Source organism: Cibotium barometz, chromosome 23 (genome assembly GCF_041138505.1).
Source record: "Cibotium barometz isolate CiBa-2024 chromosome 23, ASM4113850v1, whole genome shotgun sequence".
Taxonomy (NCBI): Eukaryota; Viridiplantae; Streptophyta; class Polypodiopsida; order Cyatheales; family Cibotiaceae; genus Cibotium; species Cibotium barometz.
In genome coordinates, this window is record NC_141068.1 from 36,317,843 (window position 1) to 36,338,332 (window position 20,490).

The 20,490-nt window shown below is 46.3% G+C and overlaps 1 protein-coding gene across 3 annotated transcripts in view; it reads right to left on the reverse strand.

The window, feature by feature from the left end:
* Nucleotides 1-6,575: 6,575 nt before the first annotated feature.
* Nucleotides 6,576-20,490, reverse strand: part of LOC147625897 (K(+) efflux antiporter 2, chloroplastic-like) — a 103,813-nt gene continuing 89,898 nt past the window's right edge. For 2 of the 3 annotated variants that reach the window (XM_086817445.1, XM_086817444.1), the window contains 9 exons: nucleotides 11,296-11,505; nucleotides 8,991-9,140; nucleotides 8,846-8,899; nucleotides 8,695-8,753; nucleotides 8,506-8,572; nucleotides 8,254-8,430; nucleotides 8,108-8,164; nucleotides 7,257-7,331; nucleotides 6,576-7,130 (listed from right to left, as the gene is read on the reverse strand). In XM_086817445.1, coding sequence (XP_086673571.1) covers nucleotides 6,984-7,130; nucleotides 7,257-7,331; nucleotides 8,108-8,164; nucleotides 8,254-8,430; nucleotides 8,506-8,572; nucleotides 8,695-8,753; nucleotides 8,846-8,899; nucleotides 8,991-9,140; nucleotides 11,296-11,505 — 996 coding nt within the window. In that variant the 3' untranslated portion in view covers nucleotides 6,576-6,983. Of the gene's footprint in view, nucleotides 7,131-7,256; nucleotides 7,332-8,107; nucleotides 8,165-8,253; nucleotides 8,431-8,505; nucleotides 8,573-8,694; nucleotides 8,754-8,845; nucleotides 8,916-8,990; nucleotides 9,141-11,295; nucleotides 11,506-20,490 lie in introns of all 3 variants that reach the window. The other variant, XR_015268737.1, reaches the window with a different exon arrangement.

Consider the following 20,490-nt stretch of genomic DNA (forward strand, 5'->3'; position numbering starts at 1 on the left):
GGACATCTCAATTTCTTTCAAGGGGAAGGATGTAACATGCCCATCTTCAATAGTAATAATATATGGCCATTTAATAGATGAAATTATTATCCTTTTCATAGTGTAAAAGTTAACATTTTAATAATTAGGCTATTTCTAGTTGGAATCTAAAAATTTTGAGTCCTAATTTGAAATCTGTGCACAATTTTGCTTAATATAGGACTTTTTAGCACTCAAAACGGACACCGAAATAAGCTTCTACGTAAATTTTTAGTTAAATTACATGAACTTTCAAGCTTGTTTGAGTGTTCGATGATGAATGGATTACACTCTTGCAACTAGGAGAACACCCCAAAAAACTTCACCAAAAAACATTTCGACAGTAGTCGCAGCCACACTAGTACACATAGCAAGGTTTGTGCTTCAAAAAAAAGGAGTCCTTGCCCCAATAGATGCCTCCTTGGGAAGAGTGCATCAAAGGACCTTACCCTCAACTGTACACACACCAGGGAACCCATATGCAAATAGTCGCACATGGACCAAAGACCAGCCACCCTAACACAAAGTCTTCCCCTAGACCACGTGGACACCCATGCGGCCACTACCCTGGAAGGCCCATGCATACCCCACCTTTAGCCCACTTATAGGTGCCACCCTTTCTATAGACTCATGCAGCCATTCACTAGCTTGCTTGCACATGCAACCTCGGGTTGGGCTCATCATGCAGCCACAAAATGGCATACTTTCACATACTTCATCCTTTCCACCCCCCTTTTTCTCTCTTCTTACCCATACCCGTACCAGACCTTGTACCAGACCTTGTATAAATCCCCCAGTCCCAGCACCCCCCCTCTATAGCCACCATCCCCCCCTCTCTGGGTGGAATGTCTCCCGAAAGCCCTTTGCAGAGTAGCTAAGCTCCTAGTAACCCTCTACAGCCAAGCTCCCTCCACCCCTATGCAGTCAAGTTCCCACAGCGCCCCCTTGTGTTGTGGAGGGGGTGTTATACACCTCTCCCCCATAGTGAATAGTCTTAAGGGGATAACCCTCCTAATCCCCCCTAACCATGGAAGACCCCTCTGGTCCTCATTCTAGCCAAACTTGCTCTTCATTTAAGGACACTCTACTTTTTGCCCCCTCCCCCCCCCCCCCCCCCCAGTAAAGGGACTTAAGCAAACACACTCTAGCCCTAAGAGGTGGTTTCCACAGGTGAATCTTTTGCTCATAAAGTGAGCAAACGGACTCCAAATTGCAAGCCGTCTGGATCATTGAGTTTGTGATTCTACAAACTCAATGATCCACAGGTGAATCTTTTGCTCATAAAGTGAGCAAACGGACTCCAAATTGCAAGCCGTCTGGATCATTGAGTTTGTGATTCTACAAGCTACAAGAGAATGGACAGTATGGATCCTCCTTTGAAGATGTTAAAATTCTTCCTCGAGAACCGTGCACACAATGACACAAGAGGGGATGCTCCAAACGTAGCCCCAACTCTTCCTTTGGAGTCCCCTCATAGAGGTAACGGCTAGGTTAGCTTGAAAATCATTCAAAAAAAGGTTTTTGGATTAGGAGTTAGGTAAATCTTTAAGATGTTACTTTTCCTTGTTTTGAGAATATAGGCTTCCATATTCATCTAAACATAAAAATCTGATTTCTTGTAGAAAAAGATGATGTGGTTTCTCATATCTTATGAGATTGGGTTGAACTATTGTGTTTCTATGTTGCTAAAATTAAACTGCAAGTACATCTTCTCCCTGCATAAATGCTAGTCCAGTTCTTGTGCTTATGTAGCCAGGCAAAGACGTTAGCGTGGCCCGGAGTTGGCCCAAGGTATCCCTCCTACCATTGGAAAGTTGGAACTCTCCGGTTTGGTGAGAGTTATAGATGTTGTGTAGTTCTGCGGGCCCATGATAGTGCGGTGACCCTAGCATGTAGATATGCCACTGAGAAGAAAGAGGATCAAGTGGCGAAGCATGAGAGGGCGAAAAGCTAGCTTGATTCCTCCCCAGACGCCGAGGTGTATGCAGCTTAAAGTGCTTACCCTTGTACTCTGCTGGAGTATGAATGACCGAGAACTAACGATTCTGCCCTTGATGTTCAATGGCGGCATAAATCTGTCGTCTTTATTCCTCCACTACATCAGCTATTGTGCGGCTTTGGTTGCTAATGTTTGGGGTGGAACTCTCACTCTCTCTCGCTTCCCCAATTCTGGGAGGGGGATCTGAGACTACTCTGCATTGAGGCTGCAGGCTGAACTGGCATTCTTCGAGGGTTTCCCTAACTTTGGGCGAGAGGGACCTTGATTAGATTGATACGAAGGGGTTGGTCTCGGAACTCTAGGACCTTGGCTTCTCTGGCCCACTAACATAGAAGGAGTTGGGTAGTCCTTGAGATGGTGCCCAAAACCTTGACAGCCAAAACATATGTTCTCGCTTCGACGCTCTTCCTTCTACATCCTGGAAAGAGCCAAAGTTCCAGAGAATGTGTTCCGAGGAAAAGACCTTCCTTCTATTCTCAAACTTCTCGTATCCTGGATTTGATTAGGACCTTGCTGTCTTTTAGGAGGCAGAAAGTTAGAAGTACTTCATGGGGTTTGGAATCTTTTGAAAGATGAGGGTGCTGGTTTCAACGGGACCTTGACAACAAAGGCCTTGGCAAAATCCTTCACCATCCGCACTACTTCCTCTATTATGTGTGTTAGTCACTTTATCTTCTTTGTAGACCTCTTTTCTTGTGTGAAGAAGAAAAAGAATTTTCAACCTCTCACCTTGTGTGTTCTCTTCTAGGGTTTGTGTGAGTGTGTGTGTGTGTGCTTGCAAGAGCTCAAACTCTCTTCTCCCCTACATCTTTTCACCTCGCATGCGCCACGTCAAGTTGTGAGTCCGAGATGTCTGGTTCTCAGTCCGAGATGTCTGGCGATCATTCCTTACCCAGTCGCCTACTACCTCTCATAAAGAGATATAATTGCAAACATTATGGTGATTGGGTGGGTGCATCACTTCTGGCTGATGGAGAGATTTTCAGCTTCCAGAGTACTTGCTATGTGATCGCAGCATCTTTGATTGTTGCCAGTGGGGGTCGAGGTCTTTTTATTACACAAGATTTACATATACAAGTTCACTTTAAGATCACTCGTATGACATTTTGTGGACCTATCTATTCATGGGGTCCATGGCATTAGCTTTCTCACTACATCAAGAGTATGACCACATATGGGCTATGTGCTAATGCTCTCTCTCTTGTTGAAGAGGCATTACCCATAACAAATCACAGAGATTGTATATCGATGGCAGAGCTTACACTCAAGGAAATATATCAGGGCTAATCAACAGTAGAGCAGAGGGAGGAATGAAAGAACTAATTATACTTTTGTGAGGTTGTGACAGTGGTCATGAGCCAGTGCACATGAGTAGAGATGTACCTAGATACATTGTAGTTAATGCTATTAGATTGTTGCGTGGTGGTGAGGAGTTGCTATTGAATTATGGTTGATGTAGTGGATCGAGAGCTCCACATAGATAATAGATGTATTTATATCACTTTTAGTGCACATGTCTTTTGTAAAACGGGTTGCGATCCATGACATTCTATTAGTATATTTCTATTTTTCACTTATTATATCTTGTGGCACCAAAGGTCCTATTAATTTAAGTATATTTAAAACATCATGTGTACATGATGCCAGAATTTAATTTGATGAGACTTTGCAAATGCGTTTACTCGTGCTTTGTTGTCACTTGTCTTATTATGAATTATTCTGTCTTTATGATTGTCTAATTCATATTGGATCACGGGTTCCAGACTATGATATTACAGACGATGTGCCCTTATATCGTCAAGGTCACTCTCGATTGTTAGTAGAGTGTATGCAGATTCTTAGAGCACAGGATCCTAGTACTTTTGTTGGGAGAGCAATACACATGTCAAATAAAGCAACCTAACGATGCGGAGCAATATGCGGACGCATGATTGGATTTCATGATGATTGGTTTCAGAGTAATATAGATGACAATGATACTCATGGAAAATATCTCCAAGAATAAGCACTCACAAAGATATATGAGGGTTCTTCTATGACGAGATTATCTATGACCTTCCTCATCCTGAATATCAAAGTTCGCTACTCTTAGAGCAATGTATCAGTTTCAGCATTACTAACGTAAGTGGATCATATACAATAATACATGGATGCCAAGTGATAGGGTATGTTTATTTCCTAATAAATTGTTATTGCTGTTAGATTTCTTTCTATTCTACCACCTAGTAACACCACCCCAAAAACAAGGAATGAGGCACTATTTTTTACCTCTAAAAAAAGATTAGTGCAATGTTCTACACTTTCATATAGGATATAACCTTGTTAAATTTTTACGTAATTCTAATCGTGTTGCATAAGAGCTTAAGGTAATTGACAAGAGGGTTATGTTTAGGCAACTAGGGTGTGTAACTTGGGTTTACTATATCTAAGGTCTAATGGATTGACAAGAGTGTCTTTAACATAACGGCCAAGTGGGATGTTGCTATTCTTTCTTTTCATGCTAAAGCACTTGTGGTCATATATGCTTGCTTGGCTGGTTTATAGTTTTCGGCTAAGGTAATTGACAAAAGGGTTATGTTTAGGCAACTATTAGGGTGTATAACTTAGGTTTCCCACAGCTAGGTCTAATGGATTAACAAGAGGTCTTTAACAAACTCCAAGTGGTATCTTCTTGCAAAACGTTTGGACGTAATAAGCCTGTTTGTTTATTGGGATGAAAGAAATTATCTTGACTCAAAGATATCTTAACTTTTTGAACTTGTCTTCTTATCACCCTTTTTTTTTAACTTCTTATTTGAGCTCTGCTACTATGGATCTCACGGTGAAGTTAATAGCTCTTCTATATGGGAAGGGTTCTTGAGAAGGTTTACTCCCAAGGCTGCAGTTGTCCCTATGTCTTCTTCTCTTGGTAATCACTTGAAGGCTCTAAACAAAGAGTATATTTGAAGTGTACGGTTAGATACACCAGTAATTCCTTTTTGGATATCTCTATAAGGTGGTGGTGGTGGTACAATTTCTCTCTCCATAAGAAAATTATTTAATGAAAGAATTACGTGAATTACTTATACCCTTGAATTACACAATTCATGGATATATGAAATACTTCTCAAGTTTGGTAGACCGATTTTGATTTAAGATAAAGGAAATGCTTTTTATACAAAGAAAAATGCCAAGCTCTGAATACCAATGCTAGATTTTTCCTTTACACTCCCTTTTTTCGTTCTGCTAGGTTTGACTATGGAATGTAGTATGAAAAACTCTAAGGTCAAGTCCCATTGGGCCATAGCAACAAAAATGCAAATTTTAAAATTGCATAGTGTGTAAGAGAACAATGATGGCTAGATAAAAATCATTGGTATAGCTTGTAGGAATATATGGATAGACTTTAGCTTAGTGGGTCGCATTTAAATCCTTTTTAAATTTATTTATGCTTTTTTTTTCTGTCCACATCCTTCTTCTTTTTTGTATTTTTGTTTACATATTGACATATGCGTTTAATGGATTGTGGCTTTCATATTTATAAGAGGAGATCCTTTCAATTTAGGGGTGGATAATTGTATTATTGCCCTTCTTTGGAAAAAGCAAGGTTTTAGTAGCATTCCAATTTTTCTTTAATGAATAATGAATATTTTACAACGAATATGTAACCCTTCACTCAGTCTCTCTCATGGCCCTTTTACATCCCTGTACCCCTTCCCAGGACAATGGCTATATTGAGGAGCTTTGAGTTCTCTTTGTCACATCAGGAACCCATCTATGCTATTATAATGTATATTCGATGTCCTCAAGTTCTATATAATATAGCACTACTTATTTAACCCTGCAATTTGTGCTCAAGTTTTAGCACATTATTATATGGACCTTCAATAAAAATTATAGAGTCATTTTTGGGGAGTTCTTTTTCTTCTTTCAAGGGAAAGATGTTTCCTCCATAGAAAGAAGATTTGCTTCTGCGATTGAAGACCCACTTCTTTGAGTTTGCATATGCTAGAATCTGTTTAAAATGGTGGGTCTTTAGCTAGTTCAGCCAATGTGTCTTTGTTCACAAACACTATCAAACAGGGTGTTCACCAAGGAGGCCAATGACATGTATGAGAAACTAGTAGCAAGGAAGATGTGCCTTGCTTACAGAAATCATGAGAACAAAAAGGATAAGTTTAGCCAGTGCTCACATAACCCGGTTTGTAGTGTGAATTATTCAGATCTGCCCCTCTGGAGAAGAAAACGCAGGCATTAACCACTGTGAACAGCCACCAAGTTTGCGTGAAATCGCAGAAAATGGTTAGAATTCCATGTTGCCTTTAATTTTAAGGGATGAAATTTGTACATTTAGTTATAAATCCCAGCATTTGTATGATTTCTAGTATCAAAATCTTGGTTAAGCCTAAGCATTGCCCTTAGTTTAAAGGGTTGAAAAAAATATTTTTTTCGAGCATTGAGTTGAGTGACAAACCCATTGTAGTTACGTGACACTTACGAGACGACAATCGGTCAGTCTAGAGGACACATACCTGTACATTCACAGCAATTACAATTGATTGACAAGAACGTGTCTCCGGAACCAAAGCCACTGATATGTTATTAAGTAATCAGATATTTGTTTAACTGAAGAACAAGGTATTTGAATGGATTTCATCCAGTTTCCTGACCTTTCCCTTCATTGATTGGGTGTAAGTGGTCCCCCCACACCCTTCAAATAATATGTGTAGGTACAAACTGTACAACAAAGAGGGAACTCTTTGACCTTCTATAACATCAATTGCATGCACTGATATGCCACACCTGTGTTATTCCCGGTTCCAAGGACCGTCTGTGTAAATAAGCCATCCACTAGTTTGATTTCAAGGCCTTGGTATCTTCAAGAACAATTCACTTATTGCCTCCTACTTGGCTGTGCCTTGAGTAATGGCATTATACTGCAATCGATTCAAGGGGGCCTAAATTGCCCTTATTTTGCAACTCACTTTTATGGAACCACTAAGGCCTCTTGCTGTGCCTCACCAGCTTCATCATCATCTGGCTTTCCTTTCACAGAAGGTGCAATTTGCAGTTTTGGTTTACCCATGATGCGTGAGAATCCATACCCCAGCGATGTTCCACTTATCTCGGATAGCTGCCAAAAGTTACAACATATTAATTCATCATAAACTAAGTAACCCCCTTTCCCAACCGACCTGCACACAAATGCAGCTCAAACAATAAGTTAATAGTGCAAAGCTTCCATTTGCAAGCTCTTTACCTCTGTAAGCTCAGACAAGTGCCTGGATCTAAATTCATCAACAGTCGCTGCTATCTCTGATGCCGGGAGTTTAACCTATGAAAAGCATTCAAGTCTATAATTATTGTAGGGCACAATGACAAACAACCGTGTGTGTTTCCTTCACAGATTGCATCTGCTGTTATTTTTATGACACGGTTTTAAATCTGCAGTACAGAAACATCATTATTTTGTGGTGTGGTGCCTTCTAGGGGCATCTTAATAGACCTGTCGGTCTAAGGAAAAGACTTGGCTGCAGTAAGGATAGCATGGCTGACTGAGGCTGCCTCATGTAACCTACCGTGATCAACCTGCATCCAAAGCACCAAATGCAGATGCATGGAAAGCAGGTGACAGACTCACTCACCCAAACCTCGTGCAACCTACCGTCATCAACCTGCATCCAAAGCACCAAATGCAGATGCATGGAAAGAAGGTGAAGGACTCACTAACCCAAACCATGATCTCAACTTCTCTGGACCACACCCCATCATAAGAGAGTGACAGATAATTCGTATACACTACGGTATGAGGCCTCCTGTCCAAAGACCAACGTGCCCATGGATGAATACCAGTCACATCCCATACCATGGCTGGTAAACACCCAGGGTTGCAGCAGTCTTATATCCGTGTCACGGGCTAGCCTGGAACCAGAACCACATAATGTGGCTCCACTTAGGTATGCGCACAACCATGCACTTATAACCAAGATTTTCTGCAATTAATAACCAACTCTCCAATAGGAAGCTGTTAACGCATCACAGCTGTTCCTACCTTGTAATGCATCGTCCCAACCCAACCTTAACTGTATTTTATGTGATAGGGGTACTTACCTGGGCCAAAACTGCTGCTGCTAACTGCAAGCTAGGCTCTAATGTTTCGGGTACAACCTAAAAGAACAAAAAGTGGTAGTGTTAACAAAGAAACAAAACCCTATTGGAGCATATAAAGCTCTGAAATTAAGGTGTTCCAAACATACAGCTGTAGCCCCTGCTTTCTCTAGGTTGATTCCATGCTCGACATCATGTGCACGAACGAATGTCTTCACATTTGGAAAATGCTTACTAAGAGCCCATACCGTGCGGTAATTTGCACCTGGGGTATCAAGGGTGATTACTGCACACGATGCTCTCTCTGCACCAACTTTGTGCAGCACCTGAGGTGGCAGAGGACAACTAAAATCTCAGTAGCAAATATTTCAACTAAACAAAGAGATTTTCCAACGGCGTACCTCCTTACTGCCTGCATCTCCAAAGTATACAGGAAGATCAAGTGCCCGACCAGCACTGACACGTTCACTGAAAATTCAAACTAGCAGACTCAAAAAACCAAACCCTCCCAGGTAGAGTAACATGGTCTTTCAAAAGACAAGATCCCACACCCTGAGGATGAAAATTTTATCAAAATAATATTAACTTACCTCCTAACATCTAGAGCTACAAAAGGTATCAAACGGTCTGACAAAAGCTGGGCAATAATCTGTAAAAAAAGGCATGCGAATGTAAGAGAGCATTTTGAGAAATAGAATGTCTCAATGTTGATCTCAGTTACTCTTTCGCACAATTTCTTACCTGTCCTACACGGCCAAACCCGCAAATTATGATGTGATCTTGCAGGTCATCAGTCTGCATGAACAAGCGGCTACCGTCACATCAGTTTAGTACATGTAGACTAGAGAGAGAATTCATATTGAACATAAGAGCATCATTTCCTTACCTCAGTTTCAGCTGGAAGCAAGCTGCGTACATCCTGTTGCTCAAACCGGGAAGATATGAATTGGCCAAGGGCTCCTAGCCAAGGTGTGAGAGCCATGGACAAACCCACAACTAGAAACAGTAAAGAAGACATGCTCGAAGTCATAATCCTCTGCATACAAACAAGTGGAAACAACGTCCATTAAGGTATAAATCTTACAAACTATAGGACCACGGTTTTCCATTTCCTTCGGTACACAAAACCAATTATAATGCATATGCTTCTAGAGGTTTCTATGGCATGCATACACTGCAAAACGTCATTAAAATAAGCTGGAAGTGTACAGGTCTACAAGTCTCGTCTCTTTATGCGACTCAATAAAAATTTACCTCACACAGTCCATCCATAAGGCTTCCCTAAAATCCTCTCCTCATAGAATCAAGTCAAAAACCACATCATCAACAAGATTGTTCCCCTAAAGTAGCATGAACCATGATGAAGAATGCAAAACTAGTCAAGCTCACTGCAATCAGCCATGAGTTTCACTTGGCCAATAATGCCAAGAGAACACAACAGAGGTTTTGTTTTGTTGGAAGAAGAGAGTCCTCTCAAGGAAGGACGTGGAGAACATGATCGGCCTACTCTTGACTCTTGAGTGATATTTTCAACAACCGTCATAGATTCCTTGCCGAGCAGCCTTCCCATACACCAATCACATGTCCCAAGGCATGGAGTCGATAAACAGAGGCACTTCTTGAGGATCCCAACCACTAAACCAGCCATCACCAGATCTATCCTATATACACAAGCCTTATGAATCAGTTGGTTCACTTTGACATTGTGAAACTGCATACTGGAAGAGCAAGGGATTAGAAAGGATTGCAAAACCTATTTTGGCTTATGGCTGGAAGATCTTGGCTCTAGTATTAGCTAGACTTTTTTATGCATTTGCCTGCCAAACCTTCCTTCTCACTTGATTTTATCCCTATCCAAAAGAATAAAATGACTACAGGACCACACGATGACTCAAACCTACGCATCTAGACTTGCATTAAAGTTGCATATCGATGAGGTGGCTGATATCATTGAAAGGATCATGTTCTACTCAAACAAGCTCTCATTGCTAAATTGCTTTGTGCTGCTATTGTGATGCTGATTTCCTCTTTCCCTGAAAGGCTTCAGATGCAATTGACAGTAGTTGAGTCTGTGTATTGTAGTTGTACTTATTGGCATATTACCACAGTACTAGACCAATTGTGATCTTTTGTAAGCATCAACGAATATTTCTCGTGTTTCTTAATTTCATACTTTACCATCAACCCCTGTGCTTCATATGCTATAGCTCATAATGAAGTGTCACATTTGGAAAGCTTCCATACACCTTATTTTTCTATTTTATTCAAAAAAATCATGGTTTTACGGTTGTGGAGAGCCCTGGCATATAGATAGCTCATGCTAAGCACGGTGAACAGACTCCTAACTGAGGCAGAGAAATTATTCCAGGCTTGATTCCAAAGCAATACACCAGCTGAAGGGGGATGGCTGGAAACCACGTCACATTGCTGGAGTTGGCGAACGGCTCAAACCAGAAGTGCAATGGGTGATTGAACCCCAATGCAGGTCAAACAATAGTCATTAACTTTTGAAACGCAAAGAAGCGGGTTCAGCCAAACAGTGAGTGTGAACACGTCAAGTTCTGTTCATCAACAAGGAAGACGAAGCCTCACAAGTTCAGCAGGTCCAATGATAGATGGCAATTGTAAAACCATCTCTAGCAGTATAATTTTAGCTCATTGAGCTCTTGACTCCGATCTTTAGAGGAACAATTGTATATCCTACTGATTAAAATACAGAATGCATATAATAGCATTACAATTGTCTCAATCATTCTTCAAAACTCCAGTATCTTTAACACACTGCTGTATCTTTATAAATTGTCTACCTGGGTCTTGTAATTGCATAAAATCTCTGTAGCCGATCTCAGTAGACTGAACAAGAGCAGGATACTAACTAACAAGAAGTCTTCCAGCTTAGGTCTGATCAGCCTAGGCTATAGTGTCTTGCCTATCCTGAATCCAGAAGACACCCTCCTACTTGATTGACCCATGTATCACACCGGTGGATGAACCACCGCATGAACCCGCGTGAAGCCTGAGAGCAAGCCCTAACTTCATACCTTGGACTATCATGGAGTAGATTTGCTCTCTCCACCTTGTTGATTTGATACACTATGTTAACTCTCTTCTATGGCCAAGTAACCAATTTTTTGCAAATATCAGACAAGATGCTTGAATGAAGTAAAATAATTGCAAACAAGAAAACCTACCTGATTCACTGCTTCGCCAAAAGCCACAAATGCAAATTCACCACCTGGAGCAAGTAAGAGCCCAGCTCTAACAGCAGCCACAGTAGAAAGCCCAAAAACTCGGCCTACTGAAGCCACCAGGAAAGTTTTGCCTACAAGTAACAAGCTTAATGCTCCAAGAATGATGGGAAATTTTGAGATGAAGAGTTTAGGATCTATGGACATGCCAACCTGCAGTGTAGAAACAGCACCATTAGCACTCCCCCACAGAAAAAACAAAAAACTTAATACAGTAATGAAAGAAAATCATAAAAATATTATTTTTCTTCCACCAGAGTCAAATCATTAGCAGCTTGAAGGCAAGACCCAATGACACATGCTTTGGCAAGGCTAAGGTAAGCTCTTGACTTGAATTTCCCTTTACAAAACAATGCCTGACATTTTCTATACAATGTCATCAAAAGATAAGGATAAGGCAGAAAATCAAGAAAGGGGAAGAAAAAGAAGAGGGGGAAGGGGATGTGGTTGTTCTTTTTTACTCGTCTACACAAGCTGCCAAACAGCTAGCATGTGGATTATTTGGCAAGCTTCAAGAGTCTTTTTTTTTTTTCCATGAAAAGATCCTTTCATTAGTTATAAAAAAGCCCAATGGACTACAAACCCTCTCCTGCTCATAAGAAGGCAGAGCAGAGACCAATCAAGGCAGCTAGGGAGACTCTCCCTCGGTGCAGAAAAGTACAAATAAACTGAGAGGCTATATCATACAATAGGAGGGGGGGGAATCCAAACAGGTGGCCTGTACTGCCAGCGGGGGTTTCCCGCATGTAGAGTATAGAAAGGGCCGCTGCGCCAAGTGGTGTGGAAAGCCTGGCGTCGCAAGATCACTCGATCCGAGTCGCCCCGGATGCGGTCATACTGTCCTCGCAGGGTGTGAATCAACTCCTGCCAGATAGCCCGAATAGTCTCTACTGGTGCTCTCTAGGTGAACCATACGAAGAGGCTGCTGAGGAGCTCCCATCGTAAATCCCTCTCCTGTGTCCAGTCGACTGTCGAGAAATCTGGTGAAGGAACAAGGCGAGGATGGCCCCCAATGAATCTAATGGCCTGGCTGGCCTGTTTTGTCTCATATCCCATAGCCATCCCTGACGAAGTCGACCAAGCAGCGGCTCCCCACGTATACATTCCCTCTGGAGAGAGGGGGGACAAAATACGCAGAATCCTCAACCAAATCTGTTGTGCCTGTGGGCAGTCCCATAGGCAATGTCGCTGTGTCTCCAATGGGTGGCCGCATCGGACGCAGGCCGGCGGAAGGCCACTGTAGACAAGCCAGGTGCCAACTGCATAGCCCCTGTGGACAACCAGCCACTGGAAAGCCGAGATCCTGCGTGCCTGTCTGCTAGCCCAGAGCCTGGTCCAAAAATCCTCCAGGAACTCCTGTGAGAGTCCCTGTAGTAGCCGCCAATGCTCCGATGCAGCTGGAGAGACCATCCTCCACGCAGTCAAAATATGCCTCCCCAACCGAACAGTGTACTGGAAAAAGGTGATCTCTGTGGCCTCGGGGGACGCATAAGGATCATGCCACTCGTACTCGCCAGGGTCCCACTGGAGCCAAGCCAAGGGGCGCGCAGCATATGCCCATATGCGCCAATCAGAGTCCACATCTGCAAGGTCTAGATCAATATGCCACTTCCGAGAAGCGGCGGCCACTACCCGTATCCTCTGAAAGATGCACTCCGCAACCAAGGGCGACTCCGCCTCCACTCTCTGAAGACTGCCCTCATCCTGTATCTCATAGTAGAGGCATCTACCATCCTCAGTGCAAGCTCTGACAGCAATCAGGATCTCCAACTGTGTAAAGGCTCCCATCCACCGTGGGGCCGCTGGCTCGACAGGCGTGAACCACTCCTCAGTGAGTGCCTCCTGAATGTCATCCCTCATAATCAGCCCCCCTCTGAAGTGACTCAACCTCTCCACCTGGATCTCCTCCGGGAGACTGCAAAAGGCTTGCCAATCTCCAAAACTGCGTGCTGGACTTGCCGCCAATGGTCCCCAGGCTAGACAAGGCCAAGAACCCAGCATATGACCCTGCTCTGTGCGTACCGCGGGGCTCCAGATGAGCGGCTGTCTGGCCCGCTCCTCATCACAAGTGGGAGGTCTCTGAGAAAGCCCCGGTCTCAGCAACTCCCAAGCTCGCAGGATGCTCAAGGCAAATCTGTCCTCCCATCCTCTACTGAGGCCTGACCTCCTCATCTCTATGAAGATCCACCGTATTTCTGGTGCCCAAGTGCCCCCTGTTGGGGGAGCTCTAGCCTGCAGCCGCTGAAAAAGAAACTCCTTCCAAGGCTCAGCGCCTGGAAGCAGCCCCCGAACAATAAGCTTCCCCAACAAGGCTCTACTCTGATCAGCTGGATCTATAATGCCCAAGCCCCCCTGGGCCAGCGGAAGAGTAATAACTGCCCAAGCAACCTTTGCTTGGGCCGGCTGACCATCCCACCCTGACCAAAGAAAGTTCCTGATCAGCCTTTGTACCTGGCTGATGCAAAAGCTCGAGAAAATCCAGCAAGACATGATATACCACATAGTCGCTAAACGCACCTGATTTGTCACCTCCCAGCCAAGGAAAGCCGAGCTGTACTCCAATATAGAAGCTTCTTCCGAATGCTCAGAACAAGCAAGGCGATCTGCTGCTCAGGGGACAAATCAAGTCCAATCTGGCATCCCAAATACCGCACTGCTGTGCCAGGAGGAATCCATCTAAAACCCGGGTCTGGCTCCATGCCAGAGCGGGAGCGCTACTGATTCAAAAAGCCACTGTCTTGCGCCAATTGATCAATGCTCCCGAAGCCACACCAAAAACCTGTAGAGACTCCTCTGCCCTCTGTAGATTGGCCTCCTTGCCATGCAAAAACAATCCCGTGTCATCAACAAACTCAGAATCAAGCAAGTCCTCACCCCAGACTGGAAGCTCGAGTCCTCTCAAGCCAACCTCCTCTGCTGTCAGATACATGCTCATAGCCTCTACAAAGAAAAGAAAAAGGAACGGAGCGAGAGGGCATCCCTGACTGACTGATTTTCAACACCTGGCTATGAGCTATGGAATATAGAGCCGCCACTCCTCGAATCCAATCTGGCTCAAAACCTAGGCGAAAGATAGTGCCCTCCAGAAAACCCCAATCGACTCTATCGTATGCCTTCTCAAAATCCAGAAGCATAACGACCAAGTCCTCGCCGAGAAACCTAGCTCGGGCTGTCGCCTCCCAGAAGGTGAAGATGTTGTCAAGGATACTGCGCTCCTTGACAAAGCCTGTCTGGGTAGCATGAATCAGATCCCCAAGGAAGGGCTGGATCCTCAAACTCAAGGCCTTGGCTAGGACCTTGTAAACAGTATTGAGGATCGTAATAGGCCTCCACTGCCGAATATCATCCGACACTCCCTCCCCCTTGGGGATAAGAAAGATCAAGCCCTCTAAAAAACTCTGTGGCATCACCCTTGTGTCCAAAACATGCTAAAAACCCCTAAGGAGGCCTAGCCCCAAAAGGTCCCAATAGCGCATAAAAAAGGCAGGCGTCAAACCGTCCTCCCCAGGGCAACTATGACGCGGGAGGGCCCTCAAAGCCTCAACAAGCTCATCCTCTGAAAGGGGCGCACCCAAAGCTGTGCGCATACGATCTGTGACCCTCCTCTGTACATGGGTCCACACAGTCTGTCTGCAAGCATCACGTGTCTCCGTGGCTGGCTCCGCTGAAAGCAGGTCTCTGTAGAACTCAGTGGCAATAGCTCTAATCTCCTCGGGCTCACTGGCTAAGGATCCGTCCTGCCTCCTAAGCTGGCGTACTCTTGCTCGAGCATGGCAGGGTCCAGTGATCTCAAAAAACTCCCCAATCACTCTATCACCAAGCTGAGTCCACTGAGAGGCCTGGCGATGATAGTAAAACTCGTGTCTCTGCTCCTCTGACTCTCTCGAACCTCCTGACGTGCCTGGCTCAGCTGGGACGCCACCCACTCACATGTGGGTTGCTGCTCCTGAAGGCGCTGGAGCGAAGCAAGGCTACGTCTCAAGCGACGCTCCAGCTCTCGTGTCTCTCCTAGCCGTGTCAAGGCTGTAGCGTGCAAAAAAGAGCTGAGCTCGATGAGCCCCTGGGCACACTGGCCTGCTGCATCCAGGTCAGAGCTCTGGCTATCCTGCCATATCCTCTCAATGTCCTCAAAAAGACTGGGGTCTGTAAGTATCCTCTCTGGGATCCTCAACTGCAAGCTAGTCTCGCGTGTCCTCTCCTCAAGAGTCAAAATAACTGGCGCATGGTCTGAGAAAGAGGTTTCTTTCTAGAATGCCAACGGAGCCACCACGCTCCCCGACCCTGTCACCCACATAGAAGCGATCAATCCGTGATAAATTAGTCCCTCCCTGCCGGCGATCCGACCGAGAAAAACTAAGACTGTCCTGAGAACGGGAGAAAGCCTCATGCTGCCATGCATCAGTGATCCGCAGTGTCATACAAAATCGCTCCCAGGCTGCAAGCTCCGTGCCGTGCACTGTAACATGACTGCCTCCCACGCTATCGGCCGGGTCCTCAAGCATGTTCAAGTCTCCCCCAACACACCAATGTGCGGCCTCGGGCAATGCATCTGTAACAAGCGTCCACAATTCTGCTCTGGCACTAGCATGATTGGGCGCATAGACATTGAGCACACCAATGTGCTCATCGTGCATCCTCAGAATAACATACTGCGCTCTACCAGGCACAATGACCCCGCGATTCACAATGGCCTGCCGCCATGCATCCGCAATGACCATACATACTCCTCCCTGCCCTCCCAAGGGGCCAAAACCTGCAGACCAAAAATTGTCCCATCTACCAGGCATCACCGAACCATATCTCCGAATCTCACTCAAATGGTGCTCTTACATCATCAAAATATCAATACTGCCCCCAACTAGGCATCTCTGAAGCTCCTGCCTCAAGCAACCACGATAACCTACATAGTGTGCGCTGCCAAGGCCCTGTACATTCCATGAGATGATCCTCATGGATGACCTGCTGAGGTGGAGGCTGTCTCAACCATACGGCGGGCCTTCGCAAGCGGCTTGGATGGAGAGTAATCCCCATCCGAGCGACTACGAATTTGCCCACCCGGTGTGCTGCAAGAGTCTTGGACCAAGCGCCAGTGGGACTGTGTCCCATAGCGACTGCCTCCCGCTCGGAGAAAGAATCCTCATGTATGCATACATAGCCAGGGTCTCGCGCTAAGTCTGCCACTATGCGAACCACCAAGTGTCGATTCCTAGAGGCATCCGCACTCCAGGTATCAAAGAAATGTGCCAACTCCCAGAGTCGGCCTACCATGTCTGTAATCTCCAAATCGCTCACATGGTGAGAAAACTCAACTGCCTGTGTCTGCAAAATACTAATAGCAAGATCCAGAGTCCACTCCCGGTCGCTAGTGCCGCAAAGAGGGAAGGAGAAGGCCACCGCTGAATCAAGTGCCTCCTCCCCTCGGGCTGGAAGTATCACCACATGAACTCTCATAGGTGCTGGCTCATGGGGGCCCTCCGCTCCAAATAGGCGTGTAAAGGAGTAGTCGAAAGCTTTCGAGCGCTGTCTAGTGTCGAGACTACTCAGCCGACTGCGGATAGAGGATATCCATGAAGCACGAATCGGCATGGTAGGTCTCCTCTGCGGTACACGAGCAAGGTTGGTGCTCAGTACCCGCCGGACTGCAGGTGAGCGCCAGGGCACTGCCAGTGCCTCCCGGGGGGCTGAGGCGAGCGGAGGGGGAGGAGGGGGGGGGAGAAGGGGGTGGGGAAGGAGACACTGAAAATGCGGGAGCGGGAACGTGAGGAGGCGAGGGTGGAAGCGAGGCGGGAGGGGGGGACGGGGGAGGGGGGGGTGGAGGTGGAGGTGGAGGTGGAGGTGGAGGTGGAGGGGGGGGCGCTAGCATCTCCTGATCCTCAGTCTGCGCTGGGGTCTTCTCCTGGAGGGGAGCAAAGCTGTTCCTCACTGGAACCCAATGATGCTGAGGCTGTGTCTGCTGCTGCGTCGGTCTCGAGGCATGCTGTTGTGGCTGTCTCCCTCTATGGCGCCCCTGTCCAGGCTGCCAATCAAAAGTCTCTGTGGGCTGAGCAGGTGTCTCGGAGGCTGCCTGCCGAGCCACATCTGTGGTGGACGGGCCATCGGAGGTCTGCTGCTGCGGTGAAGGTCGGGGTCTCCTGCGAGGGCAGGCTTTGGCCACGTGGCCGACCTGCCTACATATAAAACACTGGTTCGGGAGCCCCGAAAACTCCACTCTCTGACCGATCCATCCCCCCCCCCCCCCCCCCCCAACCTAGGTAACTGAATGACCTTTGGAAGGGAGGAGATGTCAGGAACCAAAACTCTGACCGAAGGCAGGCCCGCTGCTCTAGCCACCACTGAAGCTGCTGTGGGGCCAGTGTCAAGACCCTGTGTTTTTCTCTGGACAATATGCAGGTGTGCACGGGGACATGGTGGACAGTGTGAATGGCATCAGGTGGGAGTGAAAATGGAAGCCCATGTGTGGAAAACCCCAAGTGTGAAGGGGGGCAAAGAGATTTTAACTTAAAAGGTTTTAAAAACCTTTAAAATCATTTTTAATGCCTTTTATGAAAGAAAACGTGGCCCATATGCTATTTTGGGGCCACGTGTGTGCTTTTCTGAAGAAGAGGGGCTGGCGGGCAGAAAAGGGGCGCCTATCTCTTGTTGAGTGTGTGCTTTTTCGCTGAGGAGGGCTGGTCGCCTGAAGATACATGGGCTGGCTTTTTCGTTGGAAAGCAGGCTGCTTGGCTGGGCGCACAGAACTGCACGCTGAACTCTCTCTCATGCTCGTGTGAAGGGCGGGGCAGGAGATACAGAGGCTACAGGTGACTGGCTGGTTCTCTTCTTGGATACACAGTTAGGCTGCAGCATCTGTGAGCAGGTACAGCTGCAGGAGAAGGAGGCGGACTGGTCAGCAGGGACTTTCCCTTGCAGGCGGCTGTAGGACAGCAGGCGCACAGAGCTGGGCGTGCTCTCTCTCTTTCCCTTGCCAACAGATGGGCTGGACTGCAGGCTTTTCCCATGTTTCTCTCTCTGTTTTCTCTTTCTCGTGGAAGACAGTGGACAGCAGGAGGAGCAAGTGGAAGGCGGTGGACTGTTACTGTGTAGAGACTGCCGGCTACTGTTTATTTTCTCTTCTCTTTGTCTCTCTTTTCACTGGCTTGTGACTGTTTCTCTGGCCCTTTGTGAGAGGAAGGGTTTGGCAGTTTGGAGGGTGGAAACAAGGCAAGGTTTTGGACTGTTTTGAGGGCAGTTTATGGGCTGTTTTTGCTTGGCTGCAAATTCAGCTATGTACTTGGGTTATTGGCTGCAAGTGCAGGTCATTTGGTTATGTTTCTTGGCATGGGAGTGATGCAAGCTCGCATGGCTGCGTGCTCATGGAGCAGATTGTTTTCTTCCTGCTAGAAAGGAACAGTGGGACCTACAATTATGGGCATCTCTATGTTGCCAGATGTTTCATGAGGGAACAGGTAACTAGATGTATGGAAACAGGACAGAAGTTTCAAAGGGAAACAGGCCTAAGAGTTCATGTGGAAACAGGTCGTAGGGTTCTCGAGGAAACATGTTTTTGGGTTTCTCCAGGAGATAGGTCACATGCAGGCAGAAGGTACAGGACTGGACACATGTTTGGTACAGCCTTGCTACTGATTGGGCAGGGGACAGGGAATCCATGACAGAGATGGATAGTACCCTTGGAAGGTAGAGAGGGTTTGTACAGGTGTGTCAACTGTATGGTATGCTCTGCTGTGATACGAGTTCTCTTTTGAGTGGCCCATATGCTATTTTGGGGCCACGTGTGTGCTTTTCTGAAGAAGAGGGGCTGGCGGGCAGAAAAGGGGCGCCTATCTCTTGTTGAGTGTGTGCTTTTTCGCTGAGGAGGGCTGGTCGCCTGAAGATACATGGGCTGGCTTTTTCGTTGGAAAGCAGGCTGCTTGGCTGGGCGCACAGAACTGCACGCTGAACTCTCTCTCATGCTCGTGTGAAGGGTGGGGCAGGAGATACAGAGGCTACAGGTGACTGGCTGGTTCTCTTCTTGGATACACAGTTAGGCTGCAGCATCTGTGAGCAGGTACAGCTGCAGGAGGAGGAGGCGGACTGGTCAGCAGGGACTTTCCCTTGCAGGCGGCTGTAGGACAGCAGGCGCACAGAGCTGGGCGTGCTCTCTCTCTTTCCCTTGCCAACAGATGGGCTGGACTGCAGGCTTTTCCCATGTTTCTCTCTCTGTTTTTCTCTTTCTCGTGGAAGACAGTGGACAGCAGGAGGAGCAAGTGGAAGGCGGTGGACTGTTACTGTGTAGAGACAGCCGGCTACTGTTTATTTTCTCTTCTCTTTGTCTCTCTTTTCACTGGCTTGTGACTGTTTCTCTGGCCCTTTGTGAGAGGAAGGGTTTGGCAGTTCGGAGGGTGGAAACAAGGCAAGGTTTTGGACTGTTTTGAGGGCAGTTTATGGGCTGTTTTTGCTTGGCTGCAAATTCAGCTATGTACTTGGGTTATTGGCTGCAAGTGCAGGTCATTTGGTTATGTTTCTTGGCATGGGAGTGATGCAAGCTCGCATGGCTGCGTGCTCATGGAGCAGATTGTTTTCTTCCTGCTAGAAAGGAACAGTGGGACCTACAGTTATGGGCATCTCTATGTTGCCAGATGTTTCATGAGGGAACAGGTAACTAGATGTATGGAAACAGGACAGAAGTTTCAAAGGGAAACAGGCCTAAGGGTTTCATGTGGAAACAGGTCGTAGGTTTCTCGAGGAAACATGTTTTTGGGTTTCTCCAGGAGATAGGTCACATGCAGGCAGAAGGTACAGGACTGGACACATGTTTGGTACAGCCTTGCTACTGATTGGGCAGGGGACAGGGAATCCATGACAGAGATGGATAGTACCCTTGGAAGGTAGAGAGGGTTTGTACAGGTGTGTCAACTGTATGGTATGCTGTGCTGTGATACGAGTTCTCTTTTGAGAGACAGTTTGGGAGTCTGTGTTGTGATGCAGAAGCACTGGATGTGTCAGGGTGTGATGCTATTCATAGTGTGAGAGGCTATGGATGGTTGTGGCAGCCTTGATCATGGGAGAAAGCTTCTGTATGCAGACTCAATGTGAGAGAGCCTTTTGATATGAACAATGGCTAGACTTGTTTGGGGATGCCGTGTGGATTGGAAGCCATGA